This window comes from Pipistrellus kuhlii, unplaced genomic scaffold, assembly GCF_014108245.1.
Source record: "Pipistrellus kuhlii isolate mPipKuh1 unplaced genomic scaffold, mPipKuh1.p scaffold_m20_p_9, whole genome shotgun sequence".
NCBI lineage: Eukaryota > Metazoa > Chordata > Mammalia > Chiroptera > Vespertilionidae > Pipistrellus > Pipistrellus kuhlii.
The window spans coordinates 27,925,158-27,943,654 of record NW_023425595.1 but is presented as its reverse complement, the minus strand read 5'-3'; the positions used below and the strand labels follow the sequence as shown (position 1 = coordinate 27,943,654).

General features: G+C 45.1%; 1 protein-coding gene and 1 pseudogene across 10 annotated transcripts in view; both read right to left on the bottom strand.

The window, feature by feature from the left end:
* DENND5A (DENN domain containing 5A) overlaps positions 1-7,791 on the bottom strand; it is an 83,545-nt gene extending 75,754 nt beyond the window's left edge. For 3 of the 10 annotated variants that reach the window (XM_036428615.2, XM_036428606.2, XM_036428614.2), the window contains exon 1: positions 7,342-7,789. In XM_036428615.2, the coding sequence (XP_036284508.1) occupies positions 7,342-7,471 (130 nt within the window). In that variant the 5' untranslated portion in view covers positions 7,472-7,789. Of the gene's footprint in view, positions 1-7,341 lie in introns of all 10 variants that reach the window. The other 7 variants (XM_036428609.2, XM_036428608.2, XM_036428610.2 and 4 more) reach the window with 3 other exon arrangements.
* On the bottom strand, positions 7,573-18,369 carry LOC118713184 (annotated as a pseudogene).
* Positions 18,370-18,497: the final 128 nt, after the last annotated feature.

Sequence of the window (18,497 nt, the reverse complement as noted above, 5' to 3'; positions counted from 1 at the left end):
ATAGCCAGACCCCAAACTACAACCACAAAAGATGCAAACTGCAGGCTACACTGAGGAATTTCTGAGGTTAGCACATACAAATCTTTTTTTTTTTTTTCAAAGAAAACAGACCTCAAACAAAAAACATATAACATTCTGAAACAGTCACACGCAAAAAAGGAGCTTCAGAGAAACTAAGCCCTCATAACAATTTTTTCTAAGAAAAACATTTCCAGAACTGATAAAGAGTGGGGAAACAGGAAAAAATATACATAAAATAATGTCCAGCCTTAACTACTTACTATTCAGAAAACAGGTGACCTGACTCCTCTCCTGACAGCTCCTCTACTGAAATGTAGGCCGGAAGACTGAATTAAAGAGGCCATGCCACAACTCTGCTATTCAATAATTAAGCCACTACTTTGGTTTTACCAAATCTATAATTAAAAATAATCTCATCAATGATGAGACAGCAGACAGAAGACCTGGATTCGAACAGTTCTTTCTAACTTGCTGGGTGACGCTGAACAAAAATTTGTATTTTAAGTAGGGCTGAAAAAAATCTAATTGTTTAAAAGTATATTGCAAAACTATATTGTCATTTATAAATATTAATCATTACCACCTGTCAAAAGAAGTGGCTGGACTATCTAATTTCTAGCTCTGACATTTTTTGATTCTGTGACCAATATAAACAAACGCACCCTCTTATTATATTTTGCCAACTGGAAAAGGTTTAGAAATCAGATGGTTTAGAAATTTCAATTGTTGCACTGTTGATATTTGGCTCTGTTGATTAATGAGTTTGCCAACCACTGGTCTAAACTATAACTCTTCCATCTTACTTCCTGGAGTTTTATACCAGATCCCTTGGGAACATACTCTAAACAGCTTGAGAGCAGGTACTTGATCTCCTTTTCCACCATGACACTCATATCCAGTCCCAGGTTCTATACACTCTAAACTAAAATCAGCCATCACAGAACATTTGGAAAACAGACATTTGACCAGTATCTGCTTCACTTAATAACTTCTGAAAAGTAAATTAAAAATCTGGCAATGATACCATGTATGTAATCACTGAATTTCTTAAGAAGTGAACAGCTACCAGCCCTGTTCAGTGGTTGAGAATCACCACTGGATTCCCAGTCAGGGCACATGCCCGGGTTGCAGGTTCAATCCTCAGTAGGCAGCCATTTGATGATTCTCTATCATCATTGATGTTTCTCTCTCTCCCTCTCCTTTCCTCTCCGAAATCAATAATATATATAAAAGTGATCAATTTCTACACCTGTCAGAATGGCCAACATCAACAATTCAACAAACAACAAGTGTTGACGAGGTTGTGGAGAAAAAGGAACCCTCATGCACTGCTGGTGGGAATGCAGACTGGTGCAGCCACTGTGGAGAACAGTAAGGAGCTTCCTCAAAAAACTGAAAATGGAACTCCCATTTGACCCAGTAATCCCACTCCTAGGAATATATCCCAAGAAACTAGAAACACCAATCAGAAAGGATATATGCACCCTTATGTTCACAGCAGCACAATTTACAATAGCTAGGATTTGGAAACAGCCTAGGTGCCCGTCAGCAGGTGATTGGATCCAAAAACTATGGTACATCTACACAATGGAATACTATGCTGCCATAAAAAAGAAGAAATTCTCATCATTTGCAGCAACCTGGATGGAATTGGAGAACATCATGCTGAGTGAAATAAGCCAGTCAATGAAAGAGAAACACCACATGATCTCACTCATTTATGGATGATAAAGAACATTATAAACTGAAGAACCAAAAGATAAATATAGAGACAGTAAAGCAACAAGCAGACTGTCAAATTACAGCGGGGAGGGGAGGGAGATCTGGGGGAGATAAGAGATCAACCGAAGAACTTGTACACATGCATATAAGTACAACCAATGGACACAAAACTCTGGGGAGGGAGGGCATGTATGGGAGGAGCAGGGAGGGGGCAATGGTATATATACACAGATAATAATTTAATAAAAAATAAATTAAAAAGGTGATCAACTTCTAAAAGACAAGGCTTTCTCTTCCACTGGATCCTATGATCTATCCAATAGGAATCTAAAACAGATCAAGTATAGGTACCATCATGTGTCCCTGGGTTCCTGAGAGACCTCTAAAACCGCTTAATATTATAGTAATTCAAAGCCAGGCATGGCAACAGGAATTGAGGAGCCCAGCCAAATCCAAATACACCTTTAGAGTTAGCCAAAAACAAGCTTATAAAAGGTTACAGAACTGGAAATGGGTGTTGCCAAAGGAGGCCTTAGGCAAAGAAAATTTTATTTTTAATCTAGGCTAGGAAGGAAGGAAGGGCTGAGCAGAGTCTAAAATAATTTAATTTAACCATCAAACACTGACAGGATTTCCTCCTGAAAAGAGAGGATCAGGGCCCCAGTGTCATTCTAGTAAAATATGATCCTTCAACGTGATCCTCCCTTCCTGAGGGAATGTGAAGTGGGATTCTCTTATGTTTAAGAATGTACAGTCTCTCCAACTAAATTTAAAATAAATGCCTTGGGCTGCTCTGTAATTGCTTCTGTAAGTTGGTCTCTTCTCTTGACTTTTCACTTGCTCTACTTATAAAAGGAAACACACCACCTAACTTGGGAATTCTTCCCTGCCACCCTCCTTTCTTTTGCCCCCCAGCAACCTTTATCTCTGAAAGTGTCATATATGCCAGAGGAAGGCTACCAGGGTTTGAGTTTCACTTCACCTAGAAAAGTGTCTAGGCCTTAGAGCAGAGATGAGACTCTGAGAGGATGTGCACAGAACTGACCAGACTGTAGAGGAAAATAAAAATTAAGTTTAGCTCATACTGACTCTGTTTGAAACTGGCTCATCAAACTTTTTATAGATATTCATCTCTGGGAAGAAAGTCTTTTTTTTTTTTTTTCTTTTTCTTTTAAGTAAGTTATCCTTACCCATCAAGGTTATGCAAATCAAAACCACAATGAAGCTTTTCCTTTTCCCCTCTCTTCTCCCTGCCCCCCTCCCTACCCATGCGGGTTACCTTTGCCTTTCTAAGTTCCCAGGGCCCTTCCTTCTTCAGCCTCCCTAACTTGTGTCCTTAGCCTACGCAGCCCAGCAGGCTCACTTCTACTACCCAACTTTCTAAATAAAATTTCTCTTAAAATTTGGGGGGAAAAACACACACACACAATGAGGCACCACTTCATACTCACTAGAGTATGTACTAGTATATTCAAAAGTGTTGTGGAAAAAGGATGTGGGAAAAGTGGAACCTTTATATGCTGCTAGTGGGGATGTAAACTGGTGCAGATATTTTGAAAAACAGTCTGGTAACTTCTCAAAAGATTAACCATAGAGTTAGCAATCCACTCCAAGAAAAATGAAATATTTCCACATAAAAGCAGGTACACAAATATTCACAGCAACATTATTCATTATAATAAAAAAGTATAAACAACACAAATGTCCATCAACTGATGGGTAAATAAAACGTGATATAGCCACACAATGAAATATTATTCATCCACAAAAACAAATACATGTTATGCTATTTATAATAATAAAAGCAGGATGTGAGGGCGATCTGGCTGCGACATCTGTCACCCCATTGATCGCCAGGGTTGATTCGGCTGATCTGGCTGGCTAGGCGGGTGTCCCCCTCCTCCCTCACCGATCCATGTGCGTCCCTCCCGAAAGCTGCGCGCTCAGCTGCGCGCTCGGTCGAAGAGGACGACTTTCCCCCAAGAGGAGAGGACCGGTCTTCGGTCAAGGGTATACGAGTAGCTGCGCTCCCCTGCTAGAACCTCCAAACAAGCTCTCAAGGTCCATAAAAGCATAACATGCTAATTAGATCAACAGCCTGATGACCTTCCGGACAACCTTCCAGACAAAGCCACGGCTGTGAGGGCTGAGCCCCTTGTTCAAATTTTGTGCATCGGGCCTCTAGTAACATTAATGAACCTTAAAATCATGCATTTTTATGAAATATCCAAAACAGGCAAATCTATAAAGATCAAAAGGAGATTAGTGGTTGACTAGGGCTGGAGATTAAGGAATTGGAAGAAATGGGGAGTGACTGTTAATGGGTATGGGTTTTGGAAACAGTGAAATTGATTGTAGTGATGATTGCACAACTCTGGAGATATACTAAAAACCACTGACCTGTACATTTTAAATAAGTAAATTCTATAGTATGTTAATTATATCTCAATAAAGTTGTTTATATATGTTAGACATAAGTGATAAAGCAAATGGAGCAAAATGTTAACAATCAGTAAATCTGGGAAAAGAATGTACTGGAGTTCTTTGTTCTATTCATGCCAATGTTTGGTGTGAAATTACATTAAAAAAAGCTAAAAAGTACAAAAAGATATGCCTCAGGACAATCAGACACAGCATTCTTTAACGTGAAACAGAAACAACCTGCACTAGAAAAAACTGCCATAATGTCTGCTCCTGCCCCTACCACACAAATATTTTACTACTTGTTTCCTCTATTCTTCAGATTAATGCAAAACATGCAAAGAGAGCATCTTTCAAGAAGCAGAAAGTAGGAATTGCAAGGGAGACAAATATTCTTGGACTTTCTCAGGGCCTCAGTCTCCTAATCTGTAAAATCAGAAGGCTATATAATCTTTAATAGTACTGAATGTTTGATATTCCACAATTCTGACATTCTAACTTAATTAGACATATGGTTAAGGAGGAGTATGATCTAACCAGTCCGCTGGCTTTTCTGAACAGTGAGCATTTTTTCTCTCTTCCAAAGGGGACATAAAGAGACAATTTTAGCGTATCCTTAGTGTTCTAAGTAGACTCCTACAGGACACTGGCTACTCTCCCATCTATCTGTTTCCAATCCCTTCTCTTCAATTCTTGGCAAGCCCTGTACTCGGAGCCTGGGAAAACTGGAGTAGTGGATGCATGAACTTAAGCTACATCTCAATGCTGGGTGCAGGTCAGTTCAGAGGAACTTAAAACAATCCAAGATTTAAAAAAAATAATAATAGGTCATAAACATTCTGGAATTCAAAGGTTCAGGCAGAGATAGGGAAATAAACAGGAATCCCACCTCATGGTAAGTCTTCTCCTGTAGTCACCTGGTGGTGACCAGAAGAAAAGGGGAAAATACAGATGTCCAGGAAACCCAGCCATCAAAGGGGTAGAAAGAGGTACTGGACTCTACTACCATCTGCCTCCCCAGTAACTGGTGCAGTTCCCAATTTCCTGTCATTTACTTACTATGACATCACCGATTTGAGAGCTATAAGGCAGGTTCAGCAGAGAAAATGCACCCTGTAGGTCTCAAGACTGACTTGCATAGAGTCATTTGTATTGTTTGTTTTGTTTTAGACAAAGATTCCCCCTGGGTATCCAGATTTTAATTCCCTCCCCCCACCCAGCCCACCAGAAATGAAATGAAGAAAAGAAATTCTTCAATCGGTGCTATTCTAACAAAGGCCACCTACTGAATAAATGGTCTTGACATTCCACTACTGCAATCACATTTTCAAACAGAAAAAATACCCTTCTTTACACATTTTATACAACTCATCCCCCTTTCTTTACCCCCGCAATAAGCTTTCACAGGAATATAATTTTAGCTCACTGAAAAGCCAGAATTCACATTTTGAGGATGTATTTGCTAAGATGCTTTTTATTTACATTCTCTTTTTCATTGATAAATTATCTAACTTGCCCCATCATACAGAGATAATCCATATAACTTGTTATTTCCTTTATCTTTTTCAAATATCTATACAATTTAATGGACACTCAAAAAGCTCACCATATAACACTGGTTTATTCCACCACCTTAAAGTTTCTTTTACTGGGGAGAACTATGTTGTTTTTAGTCTTTCTCAATATGCTACTGTTTTCTAAAGATCCAACCAGGCAATGAGATGTAGTTTAGTGTCAGGAGAGGAGCACTGGACCAGAAGTCAGGCAATTAACTAACAAGACATGGGCCCTGCCGTCCTCCTTCCTAAGCTTCATTTCCCCCTCTGAGGTCCCTTCCAGCTCCTGTTACATGAATCGAATTCCAACAACTGCACCACAAAGTCATAAATCTAATAAATATGAAACAGGAAAAATTAACTTCTGCACTAGGAGTTTTGAAGACAAAAAAAAGTGAACTTGATACAATAAAGCTTCCCCAATAAATGGCCTAGTATAAACTGTATTACTGCTTCATGGTTGTTGTTTTTCTCCACCTGCTATTAATTTCAAGAAAACAGTATATTTGTTCTGACCTTTTAAAGGCCATCAATTAGTTATGTTGTGTTTGTTTTTTTAAAGACAGTCCATTTTTGTCATTTGAAGTATGCACCTAATTTTTTTTTTTTCATAACACTGGAATTTTTCTGGCGACAAAGACAAACAGACCTGTGTATCTTCTCTGAAGCAAAGTAAATTTAGTCAACAAGCTAATAACTTTCGGGAGAGAAAAGTACATACATCATGGCCGAAGACTAGAAAGAATATCCCCATGACACCTGCAACCTGGCCACTCTAGACACAAACTTTTCCACAACTGCTGTAATTCAAAGGCTGCAAGGACGGGTGCAGCGGAATTCATGGGGATTTCACAATTCTGACACCAACTGATGCATCCAACCTGAGGGACACCGGCCCTTCTTCGCTGCCCCACCACTTCCCCTTTGCAAGATGACTTGGGAGGCATCACTGTGCAACCCACCCGGCTCTCCTCCAACGAGGTGGCTGCCCTTTTAGTCACAGATGACGCCGGCCGCCTAGGGGACACACATCACTTTCCATAACAGAATGCATAGCCCCGGGGCATAAGCTCTTTGGAGAACTGAGCTCGCTCTCTCTCTCACTCCTCCTGGTGTGGCTCTCACGTAAACAGGATTACATCCTCTCCACCCAGGGGACCGGCCCCGGGCTGGGTTCGAGCAATTTTGAGGAACTGTCATCACAGGCTTCTTGGGACGAGGCCAGAGAAACTCAAAGTTTTCCTTTCTTTTTCTTTTTTTAAACTCTGGGTGGAACTTGTTACGTACTTTCTCCCGGATGCCTTCTTGCCTCCCTAACGGATGTTCGGGCTTCCCTGTATTTTGTACTGAAGTCCCTCCACCTTCCCCAGACGGAACACACACCCTGCCTGCCCTCCGCCCCACGCCGGGGGCGGCGAGGCCGTCGGGGTGCAGAGCCCCTCACCTCCTCCTCCAGCCCCACTCCCCCTGGGCCGGCGCCCGCCCCGGCTCCTTCCAGCCGAGCCGAGCCCGGCGGCTCCCGGGACAAAGCCGGGGCGCGTGGGGGTTCCGGGGGGAGGAGGTGGGGCCGCGGGGGGAGAGGGTCCGGGGAAGAGGCCCGGGGCTCGGCGGGCGCACTCACCCGACAGCTCGTCCGGCTCCAGCCCGGTCTCGGTGTCCAGCCCGCAGAGGACAAAGTAGTCGGCGAAGCGACTGGGCGCCGAGCCCCCTCCGCCGCCGCCGCCGCCACCGCCGCCGACTCCGCCGCTCATGGCGCCGGGGCCGAGCCGGGCCAGGCCGTGCGGAGCGAGAAGCCCCCGCGCCCGAGCGCCCGCCCGGCCTCAGGCCGCCCCTCCCGCCGCCGCCGCCGCCGCTACCGCGGCTCGGGCCGCCGCCCCCGGCCCTGGCCCGGGCCCCGCGGCCGCTGAGGCTGCCGTGACGGGGCGGGGGGGCACCGGGCCGCCCCGCGCCGCATCCTGAGTGCCTTCCCCGCCGCGCCGCCGCCGCTCCCGCCGCCCGAGGACGCCGCGCACCGAGCAGCCGGGAGGAGGGCGGAGAGCGCGGCGGAGCCCGGCGCCCGCCCCGCGGAGCCCCCGCGCGCACTGCGCAGGCGCCGTGGGGAGGGGCGGCGCCGGGCGGAGGGATGACGTGATGCTCTCCGGCCCAGCGGGCTGCGGTCTCCGCCGCCACCGCCGCAGCGAGATCGGCCGCCGCTACCGTGTCGCCGGCAACCTGCACTCCCTCGGGGCCGCACCTCCTTGGAGAGGCTGGACAGGGTGCGGGAGGAGCGGGGGGATGAGGGACCCAGGCCCCTGCTCCGCTCCCACCTCCGCCTCCTGCTATAGCGAGGGGGGCGGAGAGGCCGTGGGGAGCCCCCCACCAGAGCCCCTCATCCCCCCCTCCTCCAGCCCGGCTCCCCCTTCGCCGCAAGCTGGACGCTCCAGGTCCGGGGACCTGCTGATTCCTGGCCGGGTCACCGGGATAAGGTAGCGGGCCTGAGCTCGGAAGCCCACCTCCCACCATCTCTAGGCTCCTGGCCCCGACCCTGGAGAGCGCCTCCCCGCTGCGCCCGCTCCCCGGCGTCCAGGCCCGGCCCTGGGCCTGGTACCGCTGAGGATGCCCCCTCTTTCGGCGAAGGTGAATCAGCCCGTACTACTAACGGGGAAATTGAGACCCAGGAAGAAGTGAGAACTTATTCCAAGGTTGTTATCGTCTAAGAGACAAAGTCTGGACTCGAATCCTGGGCTCCTGGTCAGCTTCCAGCCCTCTCATCCCCCCCCCCCCCACACACACACACACACCCTCCCACCCAACAGCCAGGCCTTTTCCCACGAGCCATGTGCACCTCGTCTCCGCTTGAGCCTCCAGAGGCCCCTGCCACCTGGGCGCTCCTCATCTGCTTCTGAGAATTCTTAGACCATCCCTGAGCCGGCCCTCCGGAGAGAATTGGGAGTGGGGGTGGGTGAGGAAGTCCTTTCCTGTCTTGGGACCCTCTGATTTGGTTTCCCACAGGAGGTGGGCAGGAAACTGGAGATCAGAAGCCATGGGCTCTAGAAACCACAGACCGCTCAGATTTGAACGCTTACCGTTGTCATCTACTGCTATTCAACCTTGAGCAGTCACCGTGTTTGTGACTTATTACATAAGATAAACGTGCATACAGGTAAAATGGTCAGAATCTTCCCTGTATTATAAATAGTCCATATGTATTATAAATTATTACGATCCCTGCAAGAGGTATGCTCACGATTTGCTCTGGCAGGCTGCCACCAAGGGCCCTGGAAGGCAGCTGGCTTCCCCAAGGGCCAGTCCTGTGCTCTCTCCTGGGGCCTTATCTCAAGCATTGGTTCCCTTAGAGAGGATGGCCTGCAGGTCACAGCCTACACCACTTGGAACCATAGCACCGGCCTCTCCCTGTATGGATCCTGCCTAAACTAGTGGAAGAAACGTGGGAAGGAGAAGGTAGTAGCTTCACAAAGCCCATTGTCAGGAGCAAGGGAGTATTCCCCGAAAGGAGTCTCTCACGCTCCTTTTTTTTTTTTTTTCTTTCCACAATGCAAGGTTTATGAGGGCAGATCTCCCCAATAAGCAATAGAGTCACATGCAGGTTATGCAAGAGTTGGGAGCTAATGAGATATAAAGGAGCAAATCCAGTGTCCAACAGGAAGTCCCAGTCACTGTTGGCCTCTGCTGGTGAAGAGACGGCCTTTGTCTGAAGTCAGGCAGCTACTGCGGCAGCAAGAGTCCGGTGGAGTGGACTCCTGTTGGACACTGGATTTGCTCCTTTATATCTCATTAGCTCTAGAGCCCATGGCTTCTGATCAGGGATCGGGGTGTGACCCGTGGGACAGCCAACTTCAAGCATTAGGTAGTCGGAGCTCTGAGTTCTTACAGTCCTCCAGGGGTGGGGGTCCCACTCATGTCCATCTCCAGATGGAGTCCTTATTCAAGTGTCCAGACTTGGTGGTTTTGGGTGTTGGGGGCCCCTACTAAGGGCATCCAGTTACACCCCTTTTACCTCAGACTTGACATGCATTTGACAAACTATCATGACTGACAGTGGATCCATATTGGATCGTCAAAGATATCCAAAAACGTCTGCTCTATATACTCATTTAGGGTGATGCCCCACCCTATCTAGTATTCTGAGGACTATGAGACAGTAGAAGAGGTTCAGAGCACTAAACAGTTACATTGCACACAAGAAGGACATCTCTCCAGATCGGGAGATGGGCAGGAAGGTTTATAGAAGGAGCTATAATCTGATTTGAGGTCCAAAGGATCAAAAGGAATTTCTCAGGTAAAAAGGGGAGGAAAAGATGTTTCAGTAAGCATGTACAACAACAGGGAGTGGCAATTAAAATATTACATTCAGCTCGACCAGTGTGGCTCAGTGGTTGACCATTGACCTATGAACCAGGAGGTCACATTTCGATTCCCTGTCAGTCAGGGCACATGCCCGGGTTGTGGGCTCAATCCAGGAGGCAGCTGATCAATGATTCTCTCTCGTTATTGATGTTTCTCTCCCTCTCCCTTCCTCTCTGATCAATAAAAATATGTCATAAAATAAAATGTTAAATTCAAACAACAGCAAGTAATTCATTTCATGGGAGATGAAGAGTTAAAAAGGGATGAAAGCAGGGAAAGAGGAGCGGGACAGAGGACAGGCTAAGGAATTTGCTATGTAAAATGTGCACATCAGGGGCGTGGTAAATGAAAGGAATTTGAGCTGAGGAGTGACAAAATCTGACCCACATCTTTAAATTATCTCAGAAGAGGCTTGGGAAAGGCTTAAATGTCCTCAGATTGAAAGTCCAGACTTTTTATCCAGTGTGTCTTAGGTGATCAGGTGCTGGGAGACCTCTCAACTCAACTTGCAAAACACAAGTTAGAAACAAAAGTCTGATTGTATTAATTTGCCATGGAAAATGCAACTGCTCAGAGGCCCAGAATACTCAACTGTAAAGTGATCTCCTTCCCAGCAGGAAATGTGTTTGGCAGAATGGTTGCTTCTTCCAGAGTCAGGAGCGGCGGGGTGGGGGGAGGGAACAAAGTTGGATGTTCTTAAGATTTAATGTTTAAATCCCTACGCCCACTCTTATTAGCTATATGAGCTCCTCACAAATGCTCAGTGAAGTTTGCCATGCACCCTGAAATGAACACCACTGATCATACAGAAAAACTTAAGCTTTACAATATAGGTTTTCTTAAAACTAGAAACACAAATACAGCAGCTATAGAGTGACACACCCACATCCACTTCTGTCAGCCAGCTCTCTCTGCACAGTGATCCATCTCTACAAAAGGAGTCACACATGCTTTGCTTTTCTTGGTTCTACTGTCCCACCAGCCCCAAACACCTTGCTCATAACCAGCGTTGAATTCTTCATGTCTCTTCAATGACCCAAGCTGCCTAAATCAGTTTAAAAAATCATCACCCTTCAGCCACCATTACCCCTAACAACAAGAAGCTCCAAAGAAGACTCCACATCAAGCAGCTTCTGACGTGCTGTGGCATGGGGAAGTATGAAGTTGAGCAACAGGAGGAACAAATTGCAGATAATGTCCGCAAGTGGTGCAACTTTCCCCAAAACAGGTCACGAGCACATGCATGTGTATATCTATGTACATGTCTGTTGGAACATCTTTATATGTGAGTAAGCATTTGTGTATGGGGGTGATCAGATATATATATATATATATATATATATATATATATATATATGCTTATATATTTGAGATGTATGTCTGTGTATTCGCAGGTGTAAATAAATAATTGCATGTGTAGTGTGTGTGCATCTGAGGAGGCTGAGAGAGGCAGGATGGCTAGAGCAGATAAGCAGAGAGGTACCTCCTGATCTTGACAAACCCAGCAGTGACTCACTGGTGGGCCCCTCTGTCCCCTCTTCCCCTCTACCACCCTAGGTGGCCTTTTGAGAGTCTAGGTGGCGGTCTTATATGTACTGCCTCCAGCCCTCTCTCTCCCTTAGGATGTGAACACAGTGTGTTCACTGTTCCCATCAACTTGAGGGCCAAGAGCTTCCTGGGAAAGGCCAGATGGTCTGGTAAGGGGGAGTGAGAGGCCCTTGGGCCAGATTCCAAAAGGAAGATATATTTCACTGTGGCTGAACTCTCAAAGGTTTTTTTGGAGTGGGGGGGGGATGAAATTGTTATATATCTTGATTGTGGTGTTTGTCGAAACTCACAGAACCGTGCACTAAAAAAACAAGAGTGAATTTTACTCGATGTAAATGGTACCTTAATTTTTTAAAAGTAGGAAAAGATATAAATAATCATTGAATATTTTAGTACTTTTACAGCTGACTGTAAATAAAAACATACAGTCACACTATAAATATTCTAAGTTATATCAATCTGCCTTGAGTATGTCATAGAAAAAAACATACAAGAATTATGACAGAGAAAATCAGTATTTAAATTATTGGAATGATTAAATTTATAATAAATTTAAAAAATTAAAACAGCATAAGACTTTCAACAACACATTAAGAATTAACTATAGCTGAAACCGGTTTGGCTCAGTGGATAGAGCGTCGGCCTGTGGACTGAAAGGTCCCAGGTTCAATTCCGGTCAAGGGCATGTATGTACCTTGGTTGCGGGCACATCCCCGATGGTGGGTGTGCAGGAGGCAGCTGGTCGATGTATCTCTCTCATCAACGTTTCTAGCTCTCTATCCCTCTCCCTTCCTCTCTGTGAAAAATCAATAAAATATATTTTTTAAAAAATAAAAATAAAAAAAGAATTAACTACAATAAAAATAAACTGAATTTCTAAAGTACAGAGCATTATGTCCTAGATTGTATTGGGAAACACTTTGTCTTTATTCATACGTAAGAAGTTGCTCTGCTTTTAAGAGCCACATATACTCTGTGACAACAACAACAACAACAAAAAACAGATGTTATTGGGTCACTAGTAAGTGTAGAGGCTACAAAAGAATTACTAACAACTTGTTAAATGCACTATATTCACAAGATCCAATCATCTTTTGGGAAATGTTCATGAAATGGTTTAGGTTTTTTCTCTGAGTCTGAATAAAGGTTCATGACATTTTAGGAAGAGGAGGAAGAAGAAAGAAGCAGATGCCAATTCAGGGGACTGAGAAGCAGCCGGGCTTAGGAATCAGGAAACTTGAGTAGAATCCTAGCCCTGCTGTTTACTCAAATACTGTGACCTCAGGCAGGTGCCTCAGTTTCCCATCTTGGGCTTACCCACATCTACAAAGCAGGTCCTGGCCATGAGTAGGGTTTCCAGTAGTGTCATCTTTGAGAGTTCTTTTGTTGTTTTCCACCCCCAAGGACCCTTAAATTAGAAAGAAACTCTGAAACAAATTGTATCCCCACCTTTTTTTTGAGCGAGAGAAACATCGACTTGTTGTTCTATTTACTTATGCGTTCATTCATTGGTTGCTTCTTGTGTGTGTCCTGGCCAGGCATGGAACCCGAAACCTTGGCACATCTGGATGGTGCTCTAACCAACTGAGCTACCTGGCCAGGGCCAGTTTACCTTATTTTTTTATTCATAAAAGATATATTAATCTGATATTCAGACCTTTTAATTAGCACAAGATTGAACTGCAAAGAATTAATGTAACTCCAGCCAAAAGCAAAAAACAAACAAACAAACAAAAAACCACACGACTTTATTTTTTAGCCTATATACTAATACTAATAAGCTTCTCCTGGATAAAAATCTGGCCCAACCACTAGGCTTTGTCAAATGTTGGAACTGGCCATAAGCCCCCACCACCACAATCATCATGGGCTGCCAAGAGCAAGACAACATAAAGCTGAGAACTATTAGTTTTGATTCTCAACTAAATGGCTCTGAGGCTGGGTTCAGAGGTGTGGCCAGGGCACCCCTTGGCCTGCCATCTCAGCTCCTGTCTGTTGCCCACGAACTTTGCTAAGCTCAGCTTGTGAGTTATCATTTGTGCCTCTGGTCCCCAGGGGACCCTGCGGGTAACAGATGGGCTGCCACTCACATTTATACAAGTTGATCATTGTCCCAGACACATCACTTATTGTAGTCATTATTAATTTACATAGTTATTATGACAGTTTTCCAACAGATGGCAGTAAAGTATCTTAAGAAAGGGACACCTAGTTCACCCAAAACCACAGTATGAGCTAACAGTGGAGCTGTGGTTTCTCTGCATTGCTTAACAGGGTGCAAGACACAGAAGTATAAGTGGGCCTCACATAATTAGGAAGTTAACACCAGCTATCCGCGCTTTCTCTCTGTTTCATACACACACACACACACACACACACACACTCATGGTTTCTTCCTGCACCCCCTGCTTCCTTCTTCTCACCTCACCTTCCATCCTCACTCATCTGTTCATAAGTGTCTATTCTGGATGTAGTAATTGGCAGTCAACTCCATTTCTACCTCCATCTATTATGCTAAGGGCTAGTTTCATGGGTGTTCCACCTGGGCACGGGGTTTAATATTCGGAAGGGCCACAAACTTGGCTTAATGCTCTGCTGTTGCTGTCTTAAAATTCTTCCCCCTTCCCTCCCCTTCTTTTAAAATTGATTTTAGGGGAGATCCAAGATGGCTGCGCCCAGGTGAACACCTAGCAGCAGCCGCACACAACAATTTCAATAAAATACAACTACTGTAAAATATAAAACGGACATTGCCCAGAACTACAGGAAGGTTGACTGACTGGAAATTCTACAGCGAGAAGCAAGGAGAAAACCAGAAGGAGGCGTGGAGGAGCTGGAAAAGCCCAAGGTACGGAGACACGGCGTGCGCAGAGAGGACGGAGCCGGAGAGGAGGGAGGCCGGGTGTCTGGCTGGCGTTCCCTAGCGGAAAGGAGATAAAACTCCGACTGTGCTGGGCCCCCGACTGCTCTGAACCCCAGTTCTAAGCCAGACCCCGGGGACCCAGGCTCATCCATAGGGAGCCGGGCTATAAGGCGGGACTCCAGGGAAGCGGCGAAAGGAGGTCCCGGAGGCGCGCACACTGCGCACAGAGAAGGGCCGGCCGGCTGTGCCGCGGGATTGCCCTGACGGGAAGGAGACAGGGGCTCCAGACTGCTCTGAATGCCACCTCCAATCCCACTACCAACTGAACTGAACCCCAATACCGGGCTCATTGGGGGAGAGCATAGACTGTTTGGCAGCAGGTGAAAATCGAGGGCACCTTTCTCTCAGAGGCGCCGTCAGCGAGCACTGAAGGACCCGCATAGGGTGGGGCTGACGGAAGCCAAAGCTGCAGGCTCCACCCTGAAACCCCGTCCCATCTGTAACTGCGAAATGAGACAACAAAATAGATCACAAACGAAAGAAATGGAGGACAAAAAGCGTCTGGATATGGAGTTCAAATCTACGCTTATAAGGTTTTTCAAGAATTTCCTAGAAAAGATGGATAAGGCCTATGAGGATATGAAAAGAGATCAACTAGAATTAATAAGGAGTCAACAAGAAATTATAAGGGATCAACAAGAAATAAAGAATACATTGTCTGAAATAAAAAATATTTTTTTAAATATATTTTATTGATTTTATACAGAGAGGAAGGGAGAGAGATAGTTAGAAACATCGATGAGAGAGAATCATTGATCAGCTGCCTCTTGCACACCCCCTCCTGGGGATGTGCCCACAACCAAGGTACATGCCCTTGACCGGAATCGAACCCGGGACCCTTCAGTCCCCAAGCCGACGCTCTATCCATTGAGCCAAACCGGTCCCGGCTGAAATAAAAAATATTTTACAGAGTCCTAAAAACAGAAGGGAAGATCGCAAGAATCAAGTCAAAGAGTTGGAACATAAAGAGCCAGAAGACACTCCTCCACAGAAGCTAGAAGGCAAGAGAATCCAGAAAATTGAAGATAATGTAAGAAACCTCTGGGACAACTTCAAGCCAACCAACATCAGAATTATGGGGGTCCCAGAAGATGAGAGAGAGCAAGATATCGAAAACATACTGAAAGAAATAGTGACAGAAAACTTTCCCCACCTGGTGAAAGTCCAGGAAGTGCACAGAACTCCAAACAAAAGGAATCCAAAGAGGACCACACAGAGACACATCATTATTAAAATTCCAAGAGCAAAAGACAAAGAGAGAATATTAAAAGAAGCAAGAGCAAAGAAGGTAGTAACCTATAAAGGAGCACCTATACGATTGTCAGCTGACTTCTCAACAGAAACCATGCAGGCCAGAAGGGAATGGCAAGAAATATTCAAGGTGATGAATAGCAAGAACCTACAGCCAAAAATAATCTACCCAGCAAAGCTATCACTCAGAATCGAAGGCCAGATAAAGAGCTTCACCAATAAAAAAAAGCTAAAGGAGTTCATCACCGCCAAACCAGAATTATATGAATTGCTGAAGGGGGTTCTTTCAGAAGAGAAAGTAAACAAAGATAAAAATTATGAACAACAAATACATAACTATCAACAAGTGAATCTAAAAACCAAGGAAATTAAAAAAATCTGATGAACAATATTAACTGTTGAATATAATAGAATCAGAGGTATGGAAGGGGAGTGAACTGACGATTCTTGGGGAAAAGGGGAGAGGGGGGCGTGGGAAGAGACTGAACATAAACTGTGCACCTATGGATGAGGACAATGGGGAGAGGGAAAAGGGCAGAGGGTGGGGTGGGAACCTAGTGGAGGAGAGCAATGGTGGTGGTGGTGGGGGAAAGGAACATTTGTAATAATATGAACAATAAAAACTTATTTAAAAAAAATTGATTTCAGGCCGAAACTGGTTTGGCTCAATGGATAGAGCATCGACTTGGGGACTGAAGGGTCCCGAGTTCGATTCCGGTCAAGGGCATGTACCTTGGTTGCAGGCATATCCCCAGTAGGGGATGTGCAAGAGGCAGCTGATCGATGACTCTCTCTCATCGATGTTTCTAGCTCTCATCTCTCTCCTTCTCTGTACAAAATCAATAAAATATATATTTTTTAAAATTGATTTCAGAGAGAGGGAGAGAAATAGAGACAGACACACCCATGATGAGAGAGAATCACTGACCGGCTACCTTGTGCACATCCCCTTCTGGGGATCAAGCCCGCAATCCGGCCATGTGCCCTGACCAGGGATCCAACTGTGACCTCCTGGTTCATGAGTCAATGCTCCACAACTGAGCCACGCTGGTCAGGCTTAAAATTCTTAACAATTTTATCTTTGAATTTGTGTTTTGCAAGTGAAATCTGATGAGGCAAAGGAGCATGCACACGAGCAGATGCTGTTTCTTGTGTCTCATTCCCCTAGGCGTAGGGGTGTCGAACTCAATCAGAGAAGGGGCCAAAATCTAAAATCCAGCCTAAATCGCGGGCCGAATGGTTTATTGAACAGTCATAAACTGTCATTGTGATGGAAACGCAGCGGAGTGCAGTGATGACAGCGCGGTGCGGGCCACATTGCAAGGCCTGGCGGGACGGATTTGGCCCGCGGGCCTTGTGTTTGACACATGTGCGTCTAGATCATGCTCATCCTGTGCTGCCAGCGCTGGCCCATCACCACCTCTGAAGGAGCAAGAGCAGGCATGGCCATGAACTCCAAGTTAGGGTCTTCAATTCGTTTTCTAGCAAGCCAAAGGAAGGGCTTTTCAAAGTTGTAGTTACTTTTGGCAGGAATGTTGTAGTACTGAAGGTTTTTTCGGTGGAAGACAACTGATTTTGCCTTCACTTTCCTGTCCTTGATGTCCACTTTGTTGCCACACAAGTCGATGGGGATGTTCTCACACGCACACACACCAGATCTCTATGCCAGTTTGGCACATTCTTGTAACTAACTCTCGAAGTTACTGGGTTTGGATGTAATAGCCATCTCAAAGCCCCCAAACTCCTGCCCAGCAGTGTCCTACACATTGAACTTGATGGGCCCTCGGTTGATGTGGAACATGAGGGGGTGCACCACCATGTGCAGGGTGGCTACATACTTCTCAAATTCACCCATCGTCACAAAAGTTTTTTTTCTCAGTCCCATCGTTACCAACCAATACAAGTTTGAACTGAACTTGGGGTTCTCCTGGGGCAGCCAAGATGATGTCAGTCAGATGACTGAGAGCAAAATTTAAAGTTTGTAAATTTTTTTTATTTTAAAAAAATATGTATTTTATTGATTTTTTTTACAGAAAAAGGGAGAGGGATAGAGCCAGAAACATCAATGAGAGAGAAACATCTATCAGCTGCCTCCTGCATGCCCCCCACTGGGGATGTGCCTGCAACCAAGGTACGGCGCCCCTTATCGGAATCGAACCGGGGACCCTTCAGTCCACAGGCTGATGCTCTATCCAGAGCCAAAACGGTTTTGGCTGTAAATTTTTCTTTGTTCTTGAAAATGCACATCAGAATCTCAAGAGAATATATTTTTATTTGATGAAAGGTGTTTTAATACAATTACTAAGCATGAAAAAAAAAAAAACCAAATACTACATTTAATCTTTTCAGTATAATTTATTCTTATTACATTTTAGTTTGCATTTATTAAGTGTCTTAGAAATATTACACTGAAGGTAATAAAATTCCAGAGAGGGGCTATTAATTAAGAGGGGTAGTCTCAATCAGTATGTCACTTTCATAGTTAGCTCGTAGGCCTCCTCACTCACATACTTACTCTCTGTGGTTATTATATGTAACTGTCTTCAAGATGTGGCTGAAGCTTAAATCTACATCTGGCATCAGGCCAAGTAAGTGAATCTGTGAATATGAGCACCAACTGCATTTAGAGTATAGCCTGCTACAGAATTCTTTCTTGGCAGTCAATGATGATGAATCTACAAAGGTTGGTTATTCTCCTGAGAGAAAAA